The sequence below is a fragment of the Urtica dioica genome, chromosome 12 (genome assembly GCF_054948205.1).
Source record: "Urtica dioica subsp. dioica isolate 48M chromosome 12, U.dioica_male_clone48M_v1_H2, whole genome shotgun sequence".
NCBI classification, from domain to species: Eukaryota; Viridiplantae; Streptophyta; class Magnoliopsida; order Rosales; family Urticaceae; genus Urtica; species Urtica dioica.
Window position 1 is genome coordinate 18304906 of NC_142767.1, and position 14134 is coordinate 18319039.

General features: G+C 32.4%; 2 protein-coding genes across 2 annotated transcripts; one reads left to right on the forward strand and one right to left on the reverse strand.

Annotated features, from left to right (window-relative positions):
• Positions 1–3825: 3825 nt before the first annotated feature.
• LOC149379845 (GTP-binding protein YPTM2) lies at positions 3826–6603 on the forward strand. The gene is made up of 8 exons (XM_089604458.1): positions 3826–4080; positions 4430–4502; positions 4755–4802; positions 4884–4931; positions 5203–5274; positions 5356–5511; positions 5600–5703; positions 6248–6603. Exons 1-8 carry the CDS (start codon positions 4067–4069, stop codon positions 6339–6341), a joined length of 609 nt encoding a protein of 202 aa, XP_089460584.1. The 5' UTR covers positions 3826–4066; the 3' UTR covers positions 6342–6603.
• Positions 6604–7410: 807 nt separating this feature from the next.
• LOC149379846 (myb-like transcription factor family protein) lies at positions 7411–9398 on the reverse strand. Its single transcript, XM_089604064.1, has 6 exons — positions 9059–9398; positions 8285–8493; positions 8126–8179; positions 7993–8034; positions 7805–7897; positions 7411–7698 (listed from the first exon to the last, which is right to left on the reverse strand). Exons 1-6 carry the CDS (start codon positions 9396–9398, stop codon positions 7411–7413), a joined length of 1026 nt encoding a protein of 341 aa, XP_089460190.1.
• Positions 9399–14134: the final 4736 nt, after the last annotated feature.

The following is a 14134-nucleotide window of genomic DNA, read 5'->3' on the forward strand; positions in this document are numbered from 1 at the left end:
CGTTTTAAACCGGACCGGCGGTCTAAAAATCACCGGTCCGGTCCGGTTTACGGTTTTTACGGTTTTTTTGGACCGCCTTACTCTCACGCATGTACGTGTGCTATGCACACATGTAGGTATGACATACAGGTCCTAATAGTAACTAAACTGATCTCATCTCCAACACGTGTGTCTATGCACGTGAAGGGCAAGTGCAAATCCCATGCAAACTCAATAAGAGAACCGAACACGTAGATAAATGTATAATAACAATATCTCTCTAAAAATTATTCTATAAAACAATATTTCCGTATTTTACGCTCCCACATCTCTCCTTCTCTATCGCTATCTCAAACACACCACCCACCGAACCCTATTTCTCAGCCAAATATCAGATCTTGAGAATGAGTACTTTCTGATGATCTCGATCTATACATATATATTTATATCACTAGATCGTAATTATAATTTATATTGTAGCGAAAGACATGTACAGATCTTCGAGCTGGAACCGAATTTCCGATGACTTGGACGGAGATTCGGTAATTCAAGTGCCGATTTATGACGAAAACATCGACATTGGGAAGAAGGAAAGGCCTCGAGCGAAGCTCGCTAACAACGCTGTTCATCTCATTCCTTTTGTTCTCATTCTCTGCGCTCTTGTTCTTTGGCTCTTCTCGAACACCCCAGGTATAGATTTACATAAATGGTAAATTTTGTATGCTATTGATAAATCTCAAGGATTTTGCACTGGACACTGCTTATATTTTAGACTAGATCCATGAGTAGTGTTATTTATCAAAGAAATGCTTAAATGAATTGAAACGTTTTTCTAGAGTATATAAAAAATTTATCCATACGTAATTCCTTAATGGACGTTGATTTAATTGTTATCAATTTAGCGTATATGTTTATACTCTGATATACTACTAGTGAGAATTTGTTATAATGTTTATATTAAAAAAACTGTCATTTTTCATCGTCTTGTAAAATGAGGATTTGAGAAATATATAAGGTGTTTTTTTTAGCATTAAAAATACTATTTGTTACATTAAGAGTAAGACATGACTTTCGCCAAAAAAAAAAAAAAAAAAAAAGAGTAAGACCTGACCTTATGAGTTATGACAATTTGTTACAAATTATGAAACAGAAGAATAACAGGTATCAAACAAGTTGTCATACATAGCAGTGCCAGTGAGAGACAAGTCAAGAGGCCTTGAGATTCTGTCCATCAATTTAGGAGGCAATATTGACTTTCCCCAGAAGAACTCGATCGTATGATTACAACTCGCTTAAAAACTAATAAACATAGAGAGATTTATACCAACGGTGGTTTAGTAGTGAGCGCACAAGACTGATCTTCGTGATCAAGAGACGTGATGTGTTGTGTTACCGAAAGAAAATGGTTTGATACCTATATATGATGGTAGCGAGAGAATACTATTGCCGGCATGGGAGTTTTGAGTCGATTGTTTAATGTATTTAGAATTTAGTGAAAACACTACTTTTAATTAAAAATAGACTGATAAATTATTTATGTAATTTTTTTGAATTACTAGATCATCTTATCATTATTATAGTGATAATAATGATTAAATGATGAATCCGAATTGATCATCTCTTTTTTTGCCCTCCAAAAAACATCGACCGGTCATATTTTTTAACTCATTTAAAAAAAATATAAAAATAAAATAAAATGATGACCTGTCTTATTTAATTTGGAAGGACACGTAAAGAGACGCTAAAACGAGATACACGATTTGAACTCTTAAATGATGATAGTAAGTTGCAAGTCTATTTATGAGTAATTAAATATGTTTTACCATATAATAAACATATCATTCACACTAACTGCGATGGTCGGCCTCCTAGCTGGTCGATGTGCACTATGTAGCATTGAAACCATCCCATAGTTAATGAACATGAGCGGGAAAGAAAGTAATTGTATGATATTGTTGCAATGTGTTTACTTATAGCTTCTTATCTTGAACATGCTCTAATACGAAACTTTCGTTCAAGTAGTTGCAATGATATTTACACTGATCAGACCTTTTGAAACAATTGGATTTGAAGACTAGAGCTCATATATTTTTCAATGAATGTTAATTTTGAGTTTATGGAGTTTCGTTTGGTACATCAAATGTAAGGAACCCCATGTGTTAGTGAAAATTGGGGGGATCCGAAATATTTGGGATATATGTGTTCAAATTTATTGATCATAGACAAGCTGCATCATGAGTCATTGGTCAAATCGGAAAGAACAAAAATTGTATTGTTGGACGCAGGCGCGGGAAAATTTGACACATATAGCAAAGAGAGAAACGGAGAAGGAGGAGTGGACTAACAATGATGATAATAGTATAGCGCGAAAGTACTCCCCATTTATCACTAATAATGTACCACTTAAGATGATACTGAAATTTCTCACCATAATTTGATCCGAACGATTGTTAATTTGTTCAAGAAATAACACGTAAACAAATAAGGGCATTGTAGCGAAATAGCCAAAATGAAACTATGAATTTTTTTTTTAGCCTATGTTTCACAATTTTTAGGAAAATAGCCAACATGATTATGTGCCAATAATTAAGGTCTTATTTACCCTTATTTATTAATAAATTCGTCATTTTCTCTCTCCTATTTTTTTCCTACACTTTTTTTACATAAAAACTTCAAAAAACTATATCTATCTCATATGAACTCGAAATTGAGTGATTCCAAATCCTACGGATTCGTGATGCCGAGATCTTCAAAAATAGATCCATTGTGTTTGATGAAAAATAATGTTTAATACCATAGATGTAGAAAAATCTACCTTAAATATGGAAATAACGGAAATTTTTTGAAATTATAAAAAAAAATGGAAATGTAAATATGATGCATTAAACATAATTTTTCATCAAACACATTGGGTCTATTTTTGAAGATCTAGACGCCACGAATTTGTAGGATTTGAAATCACTCAATTTTCGAGTTCGTATGAGAAAGATACGAATTTTTGAAGTTTTGATGCAAAAAAAATTATTTGAAAAAAATAAGAGAGAGAAAGTGACGAATTTATTAATAAAAAATGGCAAATCAGACCTTAATTATTATCACATAACCATTTGGCTATATCCCTAAAAATTGTCAAACATAGGCTAGATCCAAAATCACATGTTTAAAGTGGCTTAGTTAGTTACAAATCTCAACAAATAAAAATTGAAAAATAAATTAAAATTCATATATATGTATATATTCATTTGTGAGCTATAGTACGTAGTTCGTACTGTAATTTGGATTTTATATTTTCATGTTCTATTGTAATAAACATATAGAACATGAACTATGGCACAAAATTATACTTGCAACAAAAAGTGACGCTTTTTGAAAAAAAAAAAAAATCTAGAACATTTTTTATGTAAAATACAATACTATTTGTTTTTATTTCAAGAATGATAGACTTTTATGTCTCTTTTTTTTTCTTTTGAAAATATCCTATAAATTTTTTTTAGTGAAAAAGTATCAATTTAAAAACAAATTTAAATTAGAACATAAATATCTGTCACTCAAAAAATAAAAATGGGACGCTCGTGTTCATTTCTCCTCTACTCTAAGTTTAACGACAGTAATTTCAAATTTTAAAACGACATACATTTTATAGTAAAGTATGTATATGGGCCTGGAATTTCATGGCCGACAACTCCTCCTTCAATACTCCAACGTGGCCCGGATTCACACGTAAATGCCAAACGAAATTTATAAAGAAAGAAAGAACACGAAGATAATAAATATTAATTTTTTTTTTTATGCTGAATAATATATATAGGTGTCCGATCTTTTGGGTATATTATTGAACCTTAGAATAATAATACACTTTCTGATTTGGTGTCTTTTCAGTTTTGAGCTATTCCTTCCACATAACAACTTTTATTTTCATTTCCAATTTTACATTTCTTCTTCTTTTGTCATCTCTCTCTCTCTCTCTCTCTCTCTCTCTCTCTCTCTCTCTCTCCAGTTGTCCTGGTACTTTCACCGGTCAAGATCTCCGGTTAGACCGGTCCGATTTCTGGTCCACTTCTGCTCAGATCGACTTTCTCTTCTCATCATGAATCCCGAATAGTAAGTCCAGAACCGCTTCTCTTCTCTTGATTGCTTTCGTTTATCTCTGATTATAGACAATTGTTATTCAATTTTCGAATTCGCTTCATTTCCTTGTCGGCACTGCAGATCCGTGATGCTTTGTTGTTTTATTTCGTTTGAGTTCTTAAAAGTTTCGTTTCTCTGAGTTTTTCAGACGTGGTTATGAATGTTGAGGATTGAATTCTAGGGTTTGATCTGATCACGTATCAATGGTGTATCTGAGAAATTGAAATTTATTAGAATTTTTTGTGAGTGTTTGTTAATTGATTAATTTCATATGTTTTTGTGAAAACACTGATTCTATTAATTTTGTTTCTGTATTACGCAGTGACTACTTGTTCAAGCTTTTGCTAATTGGAGATTCTGGAGTTGGTAAATCGTGCCTTCTTCTGCGATTTGCTGTAAGTTTTTTGTTTTCCAAAAATAAATAAGTAAATTACAAATGAGGTGCTGAATGGTGGATGTTATGATTATATGTTCTAAGCTATTTACAATCATGGATTGGTTGTTATTTACCGGAGGATTGGCCTTCTATCTTAGTAGATTTTGATTTCTTGGAAATTGTATAAGCTTTGATGGATTAAATTCAGTGTCCTGATTTGAGTTTTAAAACTCTGTTAGCTAACTATTCTCTTGCATCTGCAAACCCGCAGGACGATTCGTATCTGGACAGTTATATCAGCACAATCGGAGTTGACTTTGTAAGCAGTGTTTCCATATGCCTTTGTAAGTTGTCTTTGTCATTTGAAATGTGGCGTTCATGTTATTTTCTTCCTATGCAGAAAATACGAACTGTCGAGCAGGATGGGAAGACTATAAAACTTCAAATCGTAAGTTTCTCTACAAATTTCCTTGTGAAATTGTCTGCTATTAGTAGTTCAGGCCATTGAGATTGGTTCTTATCTGGAGGTCTTTGATTGTATTAGTGGGACTAGAACAGTGTAATGGATTTATTTTAATCTCTTTTTTTTTTTTATTGTTTAGTGGATCCTTTGAGATAAATGTTCTATTCGTCGTTTTACACTTTTTCATCACCCATGCATGTTATTCTCGATCGCTTCCTTTGCATTTACATATGTGTGTTTCTTTATTTTCCTTCAGTGGGACACGGCAGGGCAAGAGCGTTTTCGGACAATTACTAGTAGCTACTACCGGGGAGCACATGGGATCATTGTAAGCTTCTTCCTTTTTATTAATCCTTTTGTCATATATACACTGTCAATTTACCCTTTCTTTTGTCGGTAAATCTGGCAGATAGTTTATGATGTGACAGACCAAGAAAGCTTCAACAATGTCAAACAGTGGCTGAATGAAATCGACCGCTATGCGAGTGACAATGTGAACAAGCTTTTGGTTGGCAACAAGTCTGATCTTACTGCTAACAAAGTTGTGTCCTACGAGACGGGCAAGGTGAAATTTTGCGCCTCATATTAGTCATTATGTTTCATTTTCATTAGTGGAATCGCAAATTGGTTTAAATGTTCTTTCTTGTGAACAGGCATTTGCGGATGAAATCGGCATTCCATTTATGGAGACCAGTGCCAAAAATGCGAGTAACGTCGAGCAGGCTTTCATGGCCATGGCAGCTGAGATTAAAAACAGGTAGTTTTTCAAGTACACTTTTTTTTATTTTAACAATTTCAGAAAAAAGAAAAACAGCTGCAGTTTAGTATCATGGAGTCCATCTAAAAAACAAGTAGCAATGACAATGAGAGGATAATTCATGACCTTATAACACTCAAGTCCATACCTAAGTGTTGTTGGTCTAGTGATCAGGCCTTTGGTTTATTTGTAAGAGGGCCCGAGTTCTAGCCCCAATCGCTAGTGTTTCCAGTTCTCCAAATGTTGTGGGAATAAACACTGGTTCAAAAAAAAAAAAAACTTTCGAGTCCCTTTATACATCTGATGTTGATGTTTATAACGTCCTCTCAAGATGGTGGTGGCTCTCTTTGGATTCTCTTTGAGCTTTATGGGACATGATAACATGTTAAACATCATAACTTCGAGCGCAAAGCGAAATGACAATAAGAATGAGAGCAACTTATAAGCTTTTTTATGTCTGTATTAGTCTGAAGTGGGGTCATTAACAATTGGGTTTCTTATTTTTCTAACAAATATAAAGTAATCTTTTTTCTTTTGTTTTCAGGATGGCTAGTCAACCAACAAACAACGCTAAGCCACCGACGGTTCAAATTCGAGGACAGCCCGTGAACCAGAACTCTGGGTGTTGCTCTTCTTAGTTCGTTCGTTCTCCGTTACAGTACCGTATCGTGTCTTGTACGTGTTCTTCATCATGTGATGTCTCTTAACCTATATGTGTCCGTCACTTAAATTGAATTTACCTAAAAAGCCATTCTTTGTAGCCTTAACTGGTATGTACAAATGATGTTCCCATTTGCTACTTGTACTGTATGTTCTCTTCTGTTTCACTTTTATCTGACATTGGATTAGTCCATGTTCTATCCGTCAACAAATACATTTTGAAAAGTTATTTCTTCTGAATTTTAATGCTTTCCATCTTATTATTATTATATCATTCACCGGATAAAAAATAATCTATTTGCTTTCAAAAGATAAAAATCTCTTTCGTAAACTTTCATATCAAGTGGAACTGAAATTTTAAAGTGAAAAGAAATAAAAATAAATCCTAACGCGCATTCACCGGATAAAAAATAATCTATTTGCTTTCAAAAGATAAAAATCTCTTTCGTAAACTTTCATATCACGTGGAACTGAAATTTTTAAGTGAAAAGGAAAAAAAATAAAAATAAATCCTAACGCGTTAAATATTATATACACTCGGTTTATTCTGAATTTAGACTTTTAAAGTACGTGAAATAATCTAAAAATTAAACGACGTTACCGCCCAGGATTTAATCTTCCCTTTTCTTTATAGATAACTTGGGGAGTAATTTTTCAAAAGCATATATCAAATCAGGATTCAGTTTGGTTGGTTGGTTGGTCAACTCTTGTTATGGTGAATTTTAATTCAAAACTATTTATCAAACTGATCTTCAACATCTCTTCCACAACTTAAAACACTAGTAAGATTCAACGAATAAAGGAGAGTTGGTCAATAACCAAGATCATAAAAATAAACTGAATCTTTAAACCAAAGCTAAAGATCAAGAAACCTCTTTGCTGCTCAAAATCTTTTTGTTTTCCTTCTCTGAATATCATATCAATATCTCTATCGAAACAACATGAGCACATATAATTTTTTCTTAATAACGAACAATTCCTCTTCGTCTAAATTAAAAAAGAAAATCCCGTTGTCAAAATTGTTTAAGCCAGAGACCAAACCGTCACTTAAAGAGCAACCATGAACACAGAGTTGTGAGTGACGTTGATAGCCCCGGGAGATGAAGAAGTAGGCTCGGAGTTAGGTCTGGGCTGAGGTGGGGCAATAGTGAGCTCAAGCCCGTCGTTCTCCGCTTTCTCGGTCCTGCCATGGCACGGCATAGGGATTCCAGATGGGTGGTGGTGATTATTATTGTTGTTTTCGAGATAATTTGTCAAGTTGTGATTATAAAAGTAGCTCGGTTCGCCATATTTGGTGTTCACTGGCAATGCTTCTAGGGTTGCAGGAACTCCCATCTGCATAATTTCGAACACCGGAAAAAAAAAAAAAAAAAAAAAATTTGCTTCAAATTTTTCGATATATCACGGTGATGACACAAACATAATTCGGTATCTCTCTTACTGAGTATGCGTAAAGTTGGGGCTGGTAATTTGAAGAGGGATAAACCGGCATTGGATATTTGTCCAAGCAAAGATGTGGGAATCGCTGTACTAGCTGAGAACACACGCATAGAACTTCCATTACTTTCTTGAAGAAGAAGATGAGCACGAAAAAGAAGAAGAAGAAGTGTTGAGAAACATATAATTTACCTCCACTGAGCTATTTCCCGGATAGAATTGAGATCTACTAGGCTGCAAAAGTTAACAAACTGTAATTAGTCCTCTAGCTGTTTTCGAAAAAAAAACCTACATCGAGTGAAGAGAAAAAAAGATTGTGAATTACCAATTGTGGAGCACCGGATCCAATCGGCGAAGAAGGAGAATTCGATAAATCTTCCTGTGGAAACAATTACAAGGGCATTCGGAAAAAAAAAAAAAAAGATGTTTCTTCGAGGATCTATTTGTTGGGAAAATTTAAAGAGTTTGAGAGAGATCAAATTACAGGAGAGAATGTCATGTCGAAGAGGCTTGATCGGCGCTTTTTGCGTTCTCCGGCGTTTTGGCGGATGAAGTACTTCTGAGCGTGGCTCGCCACTTGTGTTGGAGTTCTTGTGATGACATACTTGATTGCTATTCCTCTCCAATCACCTTTTCCTAGATCCTTCAAACCCATCAAAAATTTCCTATGTTCCACTTCAGTCCATGGCGTTCCTGAAAAAAAACAGCATGTGATCATAATGCTTATACATATATTTTGGATTTGTTTCTCTTCATCCAAACCTCCAAACACACTCTAAATCCAGGTGTTCGGAACAAGAAATTTATTCCGATATCCAAGAATGGCATTAACTCATAATTTTGAAGAGATTTTCTTTTTTCTTTTGAATACAGTACTCAGATACCGATCGAGTTTGTTTGCACTCACGGGCTGAGCATTTAAAAACATCGTGGCTTAAGATCATACTCTCAAATGTATGCTAAGATTGAAAATCCTACATAATTAAAGAAAAAGAAAATCTTGATAATCTTGAATCATTCAATAAGCAACCTTTTCTTTTATCGTCTCGATTAAACTAATCTCGGTTTCATCGACGCTGACGATAATGATAATCTAACAGACTAGAAAGTCAATCAAGATCACACATAAAAAAAAAATAATCAACATATAAAAAAAAACTTTTTTTATACCAAAACGGGAATACTAATTAATTGCTAGGGTTTAAGAAAGATATAGAAGAAAAAAAAACACTCGTATTCGAAGAGCGAAACCGCGTACCCTTTTTCCTCTCATGCGCCGCCTTTCGCCTTTTGTTGTGAATAAGGCCATCGGAGAGGTAACCCGAACGATCATCGTCGTCCGAAGAAGCGTTATCGTCTTCGTCTATGTTCGGATTCTCACGGGCCACGAGATTTCCCATACTTTGGCTTTTTTTGATCGAATCCGACGAAGCCTTTTCTTGGTTGATGTTGACCCCAAAAAGCTTAACACAACGAGCCTTGAAGCCATTTTTGGCGTTGGCGAGAGAAGCCTTCTCGTTGCATGTTCTTGAGTTGTGTCCAATGTGTCCACAGAACGAACACTTCCGAGGAAGAATGTCCAACATGTCTTTAACCATATTCTAATTTCGTTTTGAAGAAGAAGAAGAAGAAGAAGAAAGGAGCGGAAAAAATAATATGAATAAGATACAAAGAACGAGTAAGAGAGAATAATATATTATATATGATGATAATGTAACAGCGTTGATTTGGTGCTAAATTATCAGCATCCAAACAACTTTTATTTTTCTTTTCTGTTTGTTTTGGGGGCGAGTCTAAATTTTCCTTTGGGCTATTTATAAGGCTCTATTGATTTCCCTTTTTGCTTTGAGATTGCTTTAAGACACGTAAACCGATAAATTCGATGGTTCAATTTTTTTTTTTTTTTTTCACTGAATGATGAGATTTTCTTAAAAAGATTTTGTTGATTGGTTCTTTGTTTTTGGGTGTGTATTTATATTTCCATTGAAGATAACATTATTATATACGAGCGTATGTGATTTGATATCCCCTAAAATTAAGATAATTAATAATCGTTTAGTTTAAAAATTAATTATCCAACCGGATTTTCCCAGGAAATTTTATATTTTGTATTCCCTGGTCTGATTTACTCAATAGCTTTTCCTATTAGATATAAGATTATATTTCCTTGCAGTTTCCTTTTTATATACGGAAAATATAGATTTGTTTTAGTTTCTCCTATTAATGCTGGTCAATCCGGCTTTTAGAATCATTCCGATTCAAAAATATCTAATCAAAGACAGCTAATATTATCTTTTAGTTGAGTGGTGCACAGGTTTTTCATTAGCTGGAAATTACCGGAACAGATCGTATAAATATAAGTGAGTTTGTGTTTGTTTGTGTGTGTGAACGTGTGTGTAAATTTCATGTATAATACCAATTTAAGTTCAGATTTTGACGACGTTATTTAGGATCTTACGAAGGAAAAAGAAAAATATCCTGAAAAAATAATTAAAGATAAAGCACTGCTAAAAAAATAGCCTTTAGATGAGATGAACAATATAATAAAATAATGAAACAAAACATAATGATACAAATATATCTAGATATCTGATGATAAGTAATATTTTCCGAGGTAAATATTTTAGAATATGCATACCAGATTAAAAAAAATGTGAGATTTAAATATCAGCGTATATTTTGCACCACGATAATACACAGAAAAAGGTTTTTCTATACACCAAGGACATTGACCATGTAGATTATTTTTAGTGTTTTGTACTTTATCTGTTTTGCCAATAACAAACCACTAGTGTTCTAGCTCTAGATCATATAAAGCCACTCCTTTTATAGTATAACGGCATACACTATATTCATAATTGCTTGGTAAACAAGGAAGATAAAAATAAGGTCCGGTATTCCATTGTTTTGGGGGTGGCAAATAAACAGTACAATACTAGATGAAATAAAAACCGATCCGTGAGAATCTCTTTCATATCATGAGTATTATCGTCAAGTAATTAATCTAAATTAAGAACATGACATATTAAACACTTTAACTTCTTTAAAAAGAAAATATAATTTGTTTGGGAATCATATAAGTGTAAAACCGGAGAGGAAAAGTGAAGCAATGTATAATATATATATATATATATATATATATATATATATATATATATATATATATATATATTCGGGTCCAGTGGCTATTTAACCATATGAAACGTTATAAATTTTGAAATAGTCAATTTTTCGTTAATTTTTTGTAAATAGCCACGTAAATCTATTTATGCTATCAAAATAATAAAAAAACACAAGAATAAATTTCTAGTAAATATGACTATTTACGAAATATTTATAATAGTTTTGACTATTTACGAAAAATTTACAAACGTTGGCTAAAATGCAAACGCTTATATTTTTGGGGTGGCAAATAAACAGTACAATACTAGATGAAATAAAAACCGATCCGTGAAATACCAAAGGAAGACACTTTTCTGAATCGAACACCGCTAATTGTTCAAATTTATTCTCACTAGAAACTTAAGAGAATCAGCGAGTGAGCTCTCAATTTCAAGCACTTAAAATATGTATAGGAAAACCATCATAAAAGTTAGGAAAATACTTTTTGGCACGTTTCACGATTTGAAACGATCCACTCACAAGTTGACATGTGGCACTGAACAGCCACGTGTCAACTTGTGAGTAGATCGTTTCAAATCTTTTGAAACGTGCCGAATAGCATTCCTCTAAAAGTTAAGATAGATAGTTTGAAGAATGTGTAGTTCATTCTTGATTTATATTGGATTTCTACTGTTTTCTCTTTAACTACTGCTTTGTACGGAAAGAATAAATGGAGAAGAAATGAGACACACGGATTGAAAACATGCATTATGGACGTGCCACTTTCGAATTACTCAAGGACAATGTTTTTACATCAAATAAAAAATGAATGTCAACATTTATTCCATGTCTTTACTCGATAGCTTATCATCTTGTGAATGGTATATTATATAGTTTATCGTCATAGCTTATCTAAACAAGTACACTGCTTATTACCATAAGCTTAAGCGTGTCGTTCAATATTGGGCTTAACCCATTCGGGTATATTGGGCGTTCACAAAACCCCGGCCCATAACTCTATGTTGGCCCAGATTTCTTGTAGAAATTATGGAGCTACCACATTTTAAAAATGTTTCCCGAGAATCTTACTTCTCATTCTTACCTTCACTGTTATCCTCGTTGTTTAACGTTTTATATGATTTTATTTTCTATGTTAGTTTCATTTAGCTTTCATTTAATTGTATATAGTTTCGTTTTAAACAACCAAAAAATCATCTGAAAAAAATTGAATATTTAAGATTTCATTTAATTACTATCCTCAAATAAGATATTTGTATAAAATCTCCAAAGTTTTTTCGTCTTAAATTTAAGTTCTCATCCGAGCTAGTCTAGGACTTAATGGATCTATGAATTATAGCTTGAATTAAAAACTTGATTTTATTTATCGTAAAAATATGGTTATTCAATATTTTAACATTGAAGCATTCTACTAATGAAGTACTGATGAGAGAGTCTCTCTCTCTTTTTTCTTTTTTTTTTTTTTTGTTGCATAAAATCTATTTAATGTTTGATTATACTCATACTAATAAATTCATGTGGACAATTACGTAATGCTATTTATTAATATTATAAGGGGAAAATTACCATTTTGTTAGGAGAATTGACAGCAATAATACAATTTGCTTGTCACTTACCAAAAATCAACGCAAAACTCAAATATTAGTACAAAAATAGGGCACGAACTGCAACAAATTCATGACTAATATATCATGAAATCAACTCAGTTCGTGACCGATTTGCTACTAGATGTGTCAATATTTGAGTTTTAGTTGTCAAGCAATTGATATTATTGTTGTCAATTTTCCTAGTCATTTTGTCTTCAACTTTTGTGTATGTGTACGAAACACTGGAGTATTTAAGTGATCTCATTTATCTGTCTTGTCAAACAACTGCCTTGGGCTTAAAAGTGGATATTTTGACCGAATAAAATTAACTAGTTAATTAATTTACAATTTGACCGATTAAAACTAATTAATTGTTTAATTTTAAAATATTTTTTGGAAAATTAATCATGCGATTAATTTTAACCGATTATTTTATGATTAAACTAACCATAAAAAATAAATATTAAAATTAACGGTTAATTGGTTAATCATTCTAAAAAACACGATTAACAAGTTGTGATTATATATTCAATTCAATGGATAATAGATGATACATCAGTGATGAATAGGCAATAATATCATCAGTGCTAAGCATGTGTTTGTCGTGGTCATCAACTATTTTGCGCTATTTATTGGCTTGAAATTTTCGGATCTTCGATAGTGATCCCATCCTGTTTCGTATTCTTCCGGCGCAAATTTGTTGCTTTTCCGCGGCGAAAAACATTTTTCAAAATATGTGTCACTTTTCATATTTCACTTATATTTTCAAAACATTTCACTAGTAACTGTTTCTCTTTTTTTGGACAAAGATACCCACATGTTTCAAAATTTTAGTCAACAATTATTAAAATCTAATCACCAATTATTTCAATTTGGTCAACACCTATTGTAAACTGGTTAACTGTTGTTATTGAAATTTGGTTAACTGTTATTGAAATCTGGTCAATAGTTATTGAAATATGGTCAACAATTATTTAAATATGATTAACTGTTATTGAAATCTGATCAACAACTATTGAAATTTGGTTGACTGTTATTGAAATCTGATCAACAACTATTGAAATTTGGTTGACTGTTATTGAAATCCGGTTGACTGTTATTAAAAACGTTTATTTATGAAAATTAAAAGGTTCAACAGCTAATATTGAGTTTTGTTTTTTTTTTTTTTTTTTTTTACAAAAAACAGTTACTTTAGACTATTTTCACCGTAATATATGTATGCGTATTGATAGATATTTCAAAGCCTATCAAAACTTGGAATGACATTAAATATGTTATTTACTATCTCATAAGATACTTTATTGCTTAGCGTCATTTTTATAACCTCTGATTTTGCGATTTACGTTAATAAATCAACAAAATCATACACTTTATTCAAAGAAGAGGAAAAAAACATTAACAAACAAAGTAAAGGCCTATCGATAGATTGCTTAACCTGATTTCTTACACAATGTTTTATAATTCCATGCTCTTTAAGGGGAGGTCTTTGAGCTCATTATTATTATTATTATTCTTATTATTATTATTTATTTATTTTTTTAAATATGAGGGAGTTCTTTTATTTGAAAAATAATAGAAAAATTATATCATTTTCTCCAGTATCTAACTTATAATTATCATAACTCATA